We start from the raw sequence: 10124 nt of genomic DNA, 5'->3' as shown, positions 1-10124 counted from the left end.
TCCCTAAGTGGATTTTCATACCTGAGGGGGAAGCAGCTTACCTTAGAGAGGAGGCTTTCTTAGTGTCCTCTGAACACACATGAGCACCTCACCATCTGGCAGACACTGCCGAGGCTTTCAAAACACACCGTTGTGGCTTTGTTTAGTTTTTCTTTTTCCTTTTTTGTTTTGTAACCTGAACTTGATATGCCTCAAGCCTGGGAAATCTTTTCCCCTCGACTCTGGCCATCTCTGAGGGTCATTTGATCGCTCCTTTCCCCTGGTCCTTAGAGGGAGGAAAGGGCTTTCTGTGCAGGACTCTCTAGTTAGAGTCAGAAGTCAGAGCATTCTCCAAGAGGGTGGTCACACTGCTGCCAACATGGGGCTGGCCAAAAAGCTGCCTGCAGGTGGTTTAGGGCTTATAGACAGGGCTTGGTAGCTGGGTGGCACAGGCCTGAAAGAGGATGTCAGGATGGACTGGCAGAAGTTACAGGCAGTTGTGAGGGAGGCAGGGGCACCTCATGACCTGGAATTGGTGGGAGGTCTGGGTCTAGGGCAGCATGGAGGCCGAGGCTGGCCACTGCTGCAGGCGCTGGGTGTCAGCCAGCTCACCCTCGCCTTCTCTCCAGGAAGGCCTGCCCCGTCACTTCCACTCATTGTTCCCCAACTCACAGCCCAGCACCTCCCTCTTCTTGACTGACATAAAAATATGTAGCGACAAGCTGTCTGCCACAGCAGAAATCTGATCAGACATTGATTTCAGCAATTGCCTCTATAGGCCAAGACATAAGGCAAATTTGTTTCCGAGTACTGGTATTGCTGATGCAGGTCTGAGGCAGGAAGGGCCAGCGGCTCGCAAAGCTACAGCCACGTCCTGAGGAGGAGCTCCGGTTGTTGATAATTGGAATACAGATTTGAACAGTGGAGTTCCTCCACACCTCGTGCATTTTTATCCTGGAAGATCCTATTCAGGGGGTAATTCTGGCCTTCATTTTCCAAGGTTATCATAGCTGGCTGGTGGACATGTATGGGAAGAGGGTGGACACCGTCTTCTCCCTGGAAACAGTGATTAAGCTGGGCTGAAGTTTATACTTCATGTAGCTCAAGGTTTTGCTAAAGCATTGCACTGAGCTTCTTGCTGCTCCCTTCTGAAAAGATTTCTTTTTGAGTCACTTTATTTATACCAGCAGATCAAAGCCCGCACTTCGTGCCAGCTTGAGACTAGCAGAAGCCCTTCTTCAGCGTGCTGATTTATTGCCAAGTCTTTACATGATGGGATGGATTTGTTTTACATGCATTTAATCCCACTTTAACACATGCTTCCAACTCCTGCCAAAGTGGGTTTAGAAGATACCTTTTGCTAATGCAGCTCTGCTCTCATGTTGTCATCTGGGTGTTTTAAATTGGGGAGTAGAATTAATATGTAGATGTGCACCCGTTGAACTGTGTCTCTCCTTACAGGCTAATGGAGGCTGGCAGGACGCAACAACTCCATCTTCTGTGACTTCTCCTACAGAAGGCCCAGGAAGTGTGCACTCGGATACCTCTAACTGATCTCTGGCCACACTTTTCCCTGAGCTGACATGCCTTGATAAGTGCATTCAGAGCAATAGGAGGAAAAGGAAAGCGTTTTTGTAGCCCACCATCTACAGCTTTACTGTAAAACCTTGTCTTATTAGAGAACTTGGTAAATCTGTTTTTTAAGGAATCATAATCATTTGTATTTATACTTAAAAACACACAATGTTTAAAAAAGCACTTTATCCAATTAGGCCAAGATTTAACATTGTTGACAGTTCCATAGCTATTTTATCATAATTTATTATCAATATTTTACATTGATGGTTTCACAGTTGCCAATTACTTGGCCTTAAGGGTAAAAAGTACAATATATGCTAAACCTCAATCGTTCAAGCAGATGCAAAGATCCACCTCACCTAAATTGAACTTCTCGCATCTTTCCGTCGCAGACTTGATTGTCATTCTTTCGTATCACTAATGGAGTTGGAATGAAAGAGCTGTTTGGCTATCTCTGTTAATGATGGTTGTGTTTAAGACTCTTCCTCGTCACATTTGTATTGCTATCTCTTGTGTTATAATTAGATCAGAGACTGGTAGCATTTTTTTCTCTCTCTGAAAGCACCAGTGCCCAGAGTCTGCTCGGTAATTACATTATGGATCCAGATTGTTCTGAGAGATGAAGATACTTGCTGCTGATAGAGGTGAAAAGGAGATTGGCCTGGGGTTTTACGGTGTGCACTAGGTGCTGCACAGGCTTGTCAAGGTTTGCTACGTCCTCTGGGCCTCAACAAAGGCCCCGCTCTCTGGAGTGCTGTATATAGTGTAGCAAAAGAGTATTTATACATCTCACCAATCAAAACACAGCTTTATTACCTCATGCGAACTCATACAAACCAATAGAATTTCAACATGTTCTGTAGCTTAGAGTGCTCACTTACTACCTCTGAACAGTACTCACGCTGTAGTTTGTCTCTTTCTTATCTTTTTGCATCTTGTAATTAACTCTTTGTTTCCCTTCATAAAATGTAATGTACATTGTAATCTTTTAAAAGAAAAATCCAGGTTGCATTTGCAACTTTTAAAAAAATGAGAGTGGAAACATTGGGTCTTAATTTAACACAGGATCAGTAAAACTGTTGTAAATACTGAGAAACATTTTGAATGTTCTTCATCTTGTTACTAATCCATGCAAAAAAAAAAGCGGCGACTAATTGTGATGCATTCAGATTTCAGTATTCAGTACTGTATATTTCACCCTGTGTAATGGGGCCCCCTCTCCTTTCTCTCTTTTTGTATTGTATGCGATCCTGAAACTGAGTCATGAAAATAATTTGTGGCGGTGATTCTAATGTATTAAAAAGTTTCGTGTTCCTTTCTAACTGGATTACACCCTGGATTGAAAAGTCTTCCTCGTGGTAGTTATATGTAGTTTCAAACATAAATAAACTTTTTGCTTTCATGATTAAATGTCAATGTGATTTCTTACTCCACCACTAGAGCCCGCAGTGCAGGCCAGGGGGAAAGCCGCCCAGCAGCCCAGCCCAGGGCTGTGGAGCTGAGAGCCAAGGAGCAGCCGCTGCCTGTGTTGGACCATGATCCGGTGTCTTCACTTGATCCCTCGTGTGCAGTGACACTGCAAGGAAACACTACTCCGTTTTTCTGGGTTAGGAAACAGGAGCTCGCCAAAGTTACACAAATGTCACAGGGCCACAGGCCTGGGACGAGGGGTCAGGCCAAACCAGTCTCTCCATGGAGCTCACATGCTCCTGACCTTTTGATACCACTGGCGCTTAGTAGTTAGAAAGAGAGAGAGATACACACATACATAGACACATAGATATTTAAACAACCAGAGCCTTCTTCACCTTTATACTTCTTTAGGATTATGGATGAGTATAAAGCTTGGCTGGAGGAATGGGCCTCAGGTGCCACTAAGAAGGTAAACCCTGTAACTTCTCTTCATGTACCTTTTTGGATCTGCACATCCTTTAAGTAGATTAAACATTGTTTTTGTTTCCTTCAAATTGTTGGAAATTCCATACACTTACAGACACATCTGTCGCTAATATCTAAATCTTCCAAAGAAAAGAGGTCAATAGCAGGTAATTGGCCTGTTTACTATATCTCAAGGAAATTGACTCACAGGAAATCAGATTAATGTTAATCAGTTGCAGCAAATTGTCTGTGATAAATACAACTGTTTGACTATTTCGGTTGGTAGAGCCAGGCAAAACAAGGTCTAGGGCCACCATTCCCATTAATCTTGAGGCAGTTAGACTGTGAGGGTAAACTTTATAAAATAGATTGCCCTCCACAGCTGTCCTCCCTCACACGGCTCTCAGCCTGCCTGTAGGAATCTCTCCCATGGCTAAATAGTTATTTGCATGATTCAATTAGCTTGTGGGTCAGCCTTTCTTATCTCTGTACATAAAACATTCTCTATGCTATGTGGTTTTGCAAAAATATCCTGTGGAAAAACACATGCACACACACATTCGTCTTCTTTAATGTCCAAAAACAGACATTTCCTAAGAAACGGATTTTTCTCTCGGGCCAGTTCTGTTGGGATTTGCACACTGACCACTAACTTTTTGGGGAAATGGAGATCCACCTGAGGAGGCCTAAAAAAAACAAAAACAAAAACAGCCAAAAACGCATTCCCTTCCTACATGCTGGTGAGGTGCTTGCAGTTTCTCTCTTTGCTCTTCTTGCTGGGAAGGTAGAAACATCCTCCTTCAATTGAATAAGGAAGCTGGGTCTCCACCCAGGCCTTCTGGGCTAGACCCGGCTCCCTTGGGGTTTGTGAAGCTCTCCAGGCATAGGCTGCAGGTTCTTAGGCCTCACTCCAACTTGGGTGAGATCTTTTTTAAAATAGTTTTTTTTTTTGTTTTATTTATTTAAATTTTACCAGGGAGTGGGGCAGAGAGAGAGAAAGTGAGAAAGCAAGCCACTAGGTCCAGGACTCGAACCACAGTTGACCATATGGGAATCCAGCACTCTTAACCACCATGCCACCTGCTGACCCCTGTCATTGAGTTTTGATAGATTTTTATCTGGTACCTTTTCTGGGCCAAGCAATGGGTTAGGGGCTAGAACTAGAGGTGACTGAATTCAGGCCCCTTCCTTGAGGGGTTATATCTCTGGGCCTAGTTCTTATGCAGAAAGCAAATGTTTAGGGAGGGCATTGGCAAGACTGGTAGGTTTCTCAACCCCAAGACTGGAGAAATGAGTGCCCCAAAACCTATTCACCAGGTCCAAGAAAATAACCCCTGAAACTCATCCACAAGCCCAGGGGCCTGTCCACACATGTTTACAAGGACACAAATGCTTATCTTACGTGAGAATGTGTGTCTGTTCACAAGTTTCTGGAGTCCCAGCATCTGAGCAGCCGCTCACACCAGGCCAGGGTCAGCCCCGCAGAGGTGCACGGGGCGTGGGAGCCGTAGAATGTATCAGACCAGGTGACCTTGCCATCAGGTTAGGAAAACCTCTGCAGCTCAAACCAGATGACATCCCTGGGCCATTCCCTGGCCAGAAGTGGCCTTGGGAGAGGCTGCATTCCAGAAAAGAACCCTTCCACCCTTCTAAATGTGACAGGGTTGTCCCTCAGGTCCGGTAGTCTGTGGGAAAGGGGCCTTCCCTGGACTGCCAGCTGCAGTTTACTGAGCCTGTGTTGTAGGCCAGCCCTCGGCCAGGTCTTTCCATACATCCATTACTGTGTTTAATGCCATGGAGCCCCATGGGGTGGGCGCCATTATCCCTTTTTCAGATGGAATTGAAGAGGGGACATACTTCCAAGACCTCCCCTGAGCTGGGTTTGTGAAGTCCCTGCAGACACTGGCCAGGACAGAGGGAGGTTCCAGTGAACTTGGGTCACGAAGCCTCTAGTGTGAGATCTCTGCCTCAGTTGCTAAACCATCGAGAGAGAGAGAGAGAGAGAGAGAGCGAGAGCATGTGTGTGTGGTGCTAACCCCGTCTACACATCACTAGGTTGGGGCCGAGGGAAAGAAACCTGAAGTCCACAGACTGGCCCAGCCAGGCCGATGGACACCAGCAGAGGGGCAGTGGGTGGAGGGATGGGGGACTGTACTGAGCACTGGCTGGGGGAGGTTCTCCCCTGTGCTTTGGGCAGAGCTGCCTGGGCCTGCACGAGTGCCAGAGCCCTCCTGGGTGTCTTTCCAAGTCCTGGCTCTGCCCAGCACAGCTCTGGCCTCGCTGGGCTGGAGCGCCACCCCGGGGTTCCAGAGCCCAGCGGGGTAAAAGTGAAGCCTGGCTCCGCCTCTGATCTCTGAAGAGCAGCGCCTGCTGTGCCCGGAGCTGGGCAGTCTATACTTGGTCCCAGAACAGTCACAGGCCAGACAGCAGCGAAGGCGAAGGGGTGCGCGGCCTCCTACCAGCTGTGTAACCCGGATGTTCAGGGAGCCCGGGTCCTCGTGCCCTCTAGCCCCTGTTCTGCTGTCCCCTCCCTCCCTTCCAGGCTGTTTCCAAAGCACTGAGTCCTTCTGCCTGCTCAATTTCCCCAGCAGGGCCACCTCGGCAGACATCCAGGAGGAAGAGGTTGGGCAAGTGGTGGTATTTTGGACAGGGTCTGGCCCACCGTAGCCCTTCTGTCTGGCCTCGAGGTGAGCTGGGATGACAGGTAGGTGCCTGTTCAGGTGGGCCGGGAACCGCACCAGAGCCCTCCCTGTACCCCCACCCTCCTGCGGTGGCACCTGCTGCCCTGCCACCACGCTGGGTGAGCTCCACTTCATTAACCCTTTGTGCTCCCTGCCTTGACAGCATCTCTTTGTTGTCACGTGGGGTCTCCAGGCTCCCTGTGGTCTCCCAGAGCTGGAGCCTGAGGGGGTGAAAGAGGGGGAGGGGAGTGGATGCCCCCTCACCCCACCAGAGCTGACGGCGCACACACACACACACACACACACCCAGCCCAGGGTCCCAGAGCCACCCTCAGGCAGGACATTGTGTCCGCAGGCACTTGGGACCTAAGAAAGGCCTGACTCCTCCCTGCTGAGCCTGGGGACCCCACCCCAAGATAACAAGCCCAATGCCCACCCCAGTGACTGTGGACATGCAGCTCCCTTCTCGGTAGCCCATGTGCTGTGGCACTGGTCAGGCAGAGCTCTGCCACACACTGGCTGCTGGTGGCCTTGGCCACGGCGCCCTCTGCAGCCTCAGCTTCCTCATCTGAGAAATGGGGCCCTGTTTCTACCTCCTTCTACATCATAATGACCAGGTGAGCTGGTGCCTTCCGGTGCCTGACCCGCAGGATGGGGTGCACCCTCTTCTCGCTGTTGTTGCCATGCAGGGCCCCAAATCAGAAGAGGAGCCCCCATCTCTGGTCCCTCTCTTCGAAATGCTCACCTCCGGTCAGCACCAAGGGTATCCCCTGCCAAGGAAGGGCCTGGAAGTGGCTCTGTCTCTTCCACCCTCCTACTCTGGCCTCTGAACCCTCAAGGCTGGACTGAGACTAAGGCCTCACCTCACGCCACCGCCTCAGGAGATAATAAGAGGCTGATTCTTTTTTCCTGGTAAAATTTCAGCGGAAAGGGTACGCATCATTAAATATGGAAATCCAGAATTTTATTAGCAATCTGCTAGATCTGAACTGACGCCAATTAAACAAAAAAGATATCATTTATAAAAAGGCAGAGTTCAACTTGTATTAAATATGAAATGCAATTTTCTCCTGGTTTTGATTTATTACTGGTGGTCCATTGTTCAAAGAAGCATGTTATATTTCAATAGAGAAATATTGTTTATTCATTAATATTTTAAAACGGGCTTATTGCTGTGCATGGCTCTCACCGAATGAAACTTATGATTTAAAACATGAATTAATAAACACATTTGAAAGTGTTAGACGAGATCACAACCTCTCATTTTTCATTTTCCTGGGAGCATATTAAATTTTTATAATTCTGCATCTACAGTTTTTTCTTTTAAATAAAGATGCAGATTTCGAATTACTCTGCTAATTTCAGGTAACCAGGAGCGAAAAGCAATATCGTGGGGACTGGTGTCAGAATCACAGAATCCCCAAGAAGACGCTCAGGTTTATTTTCGTAATATTCATAAATCAAAATAAATGAGCTCTGTGCAGGCGGTGAGGAGGCTGGCTGGAGTGGGCCGGAGCGTTGGGACTGTCTGTGTGCAGGTGGGTGGAACATGTGAGCATTCGCGTGCAAGCATGCATGTGCTTCTGGATGTGTGTCCACAAAAACACACACACTTCACCCTAGATGCAGGAGAGTGATCGTACTGCATCTCAGTTGTTCCGTTCCATGTTCCAGCGTTGTTTACTGAGCACCTACTAGGTGGCAGAAACCATGGTGGTCTGAGGGTGAACTGCTTACAGGTGACCTCCTGGACCTTCTCTTCCCAAAAGCAGCTTGATGGAGCAATCTTTCTTTCAGGGTTGGGGCCACTGAGTTCCCCACAGTCCTCCCCACCCCAATGCCTCCTATCTGGCAAGCTCTTGGGGTGTGTTTGTTGATGGGTTGGTGGACTAGAAGTCCTATGTGGGCTGGAGATAGGGAAGGACTCCTGCAAAATGGGCTGCATTACTCCAGGAGAAAGGGCACAGTCTGGGTGGGGGCCATGGGGAAACAGAGGCCCAGGTAAGGAAGGAGGGAGGGGTCCATCCTGAGAACAGAGAGCAGCACCCATCAGTGGAGCCCTCAGCCTACTAATAGGTCTGCCTGGCCCAGTCCTGCTGACCCCAGCTCCTTACGGCTCCCACACCCAGCACCCCAGCAGACCTGTACAACTACTACCCATTTATAGATGAGGAAGTTTGAGTCTGCACCTGTGGTCCACTCTCTCTAAGAGCCTGGAGAGAGGAAGATGATTTGCCAAATAGACTTGCGGGCTTGAGGTGCCTGGAGAGGCGGGGACGTGGGCAGGCTTGGAGAAGCCTCTAGTAGAAGGAAGGACCCCCCTGGTCATGGAGCATCAACCCCTCCCCACCACCAGGACTGGCCTAGAAAGGGACCTTGGGAATAAACTCGCCTGGCCTGGCTTGGGGGACATGGCAGCATGGAAGGTTGACAGGACCCCAGGGAATAGTGCTGCTCTATGTGTTCTGGACACACCATGAGAGTTTCTCTAGAGTAGAATCATAGCCATTGAGGACTTGCTGCTCTGGCACATCACAAAGGCCCGCTGAGTTGTTTTCCATGTGGTTGTACTGGTGTACAACTCCACAGTTAGTATTTTCAACTTTCTTCAGTCTGGTGGTTAGGTAATGATATATCAATGTGATTTTAATTTGAATCTCCATTACAGTAAGGGTGAGCATCTTTTCAGAGTCCTTATTGATTATCTGCATTTTCTCTTCTGTGAAGTGACTGTTGGGGTACTTACTTGTTTTTCTTGTATTGTTTGTCACTCTCTCATTGATGTGGAAGGTGTTTTAATGAACAGTAGCTCAGCATTTAATTTTAAAGTAAGCATATTTTAATCTCTTTACAATTACTGCTTTTCATTCTGTATGGTGTGAGGTGGGGATCTGACCATCCCTCACCATCTGTTGAAGAGTTATCTTGTCACCATTGACCTGTGCACTTTATCCTGCATTGAGTGTCCATATGCTGTGCCATTCTGTTTCTGGACCTTTGCATCCATAGTTCTATCTCTGTGTCAATATTACACAGATTTAGGTATCGCAGCATAACTATCAGTCTTGCAATCTACTGGAGAAGGCTCTCTCACCTCCTTCTTCTTCAGGAGTATTTCAACCATTCTTGGCCCTGTGCATTTCTGAATAAATTTCAGAATAAGTTTGTAAGGTTTTATGTTTAAAAATCTATTAGGATTTTGATTGAAATCACTCTTCTTTTCTTTGCCTCTGTATTAGTGTGCTTGTGTTTGCCTGAGAGAGAAGCACTGCTCATGGGGATTGGTCATACCAGATCCCATTCCTTCTGTCCTCCAGCTCCTCAGAAACCTAGACATTCAAGCCTATGCCTGGCAAATTCCAGGCTGTCTTGTCTGGGAATTTAAACCATGGTCAGCACGTGGTTTCCACTTCTACAGTGCCATACCCTACTGACTGCCCCCAAAGGCCAGGTCTCATTGGGATCACATTCAATACATAAGTCAAGTTAGGAGAATTGACCCCTTTATAATATTGAGTGTTTTAATCTATGAATGAGATAGCTATCTTCAATAAGTTAGATCTTCCTCAATTTCTTTTAACAAGGTTTTATAATTTTCTCCATCAAAATCCTCAGGCTCCTTACTGCTTCTGACCAGCGCCACACCCTACTCCCCACCATATTAAAACTCTATGTTTCTCTTTGTCTCAACTTTCTCCGTAAGGACATGCCCAGAGGTTTGGTGTTTCTCAGCATAAAGTCCCATCCAAGCATTAGCCTCTAGAAGCAAATTCTTCTTCTGGACTGTAAAGTCAGACAACCCTCCCTTTCTTCTTCCTTCTTCCTTCTCTTCTTCCCGACTTCTTTCTTTCTTTCTTTCTTTTCTTTTCTTTCTTTTCTTTTCTTTTCTTTTCTTTTCTTTCTTTCTTTCTTTCTTTCTTTCTTTCTTTCTTTCTTTCTTTCTTTCTTTCTTCCTTCCTTCCTTCCTTCCTTCCTTCCTTCCTTCCTTCCTTCCTTCCTTCCTTCCTT

At 47.2% G+C, this 10124-nt stretch overlaps 1 protein-coding gene across 2 annotated transcripts in view; it reads left to right on the top strand.

Moving 5' to 3' along the window:
- The window catches only part of PBX3 (PBX homeobox 3), an 85048-nt gene extending 82114 nt beyond the window's left edge, over nt 1-2934 (top strand). The window contains exon 8 of one of the 2 annotated variants that reach the window (XM_014590028.2): nt 1441-2934. In XM_014590028.2, the coding sequence (XP_014445514.1) occupies nt 1441-1533 (93 nt within the window). In that variant the 3' untranslated portion in view covers nt 1534-2934. The remainder of the gene's footprint in view (nt 1-1440) is intronic. The other variant, XM_027774057.1, reaches the window with a different exon arrangement.
- Nucleotides 2935-10124: the final 7190 nt, after the last annotated feature.

Source organism: Tupaia chinensis, unplaced genomic scaffold, assembly GCF_000334495.1.
Source record: "Tupaia chinensis unplaced genomic scaffold, TupChi_1.0 Scaffold000394_1, whole genome shotgun sequence".
In the NCBI taxonomy this organism is placed as follows: domain Eukaryota; kingdom Metazoa; phylum Chordata; class Mammalia; order Scandentia; family Tupaiidae; genus Tupaia; species Tupaia belangeri.
The sequence above is the reverse complement of the archived record's forward strand: the minus strand, read 5'-3'. Positions and strand labels throughout refer to the sequence as shown.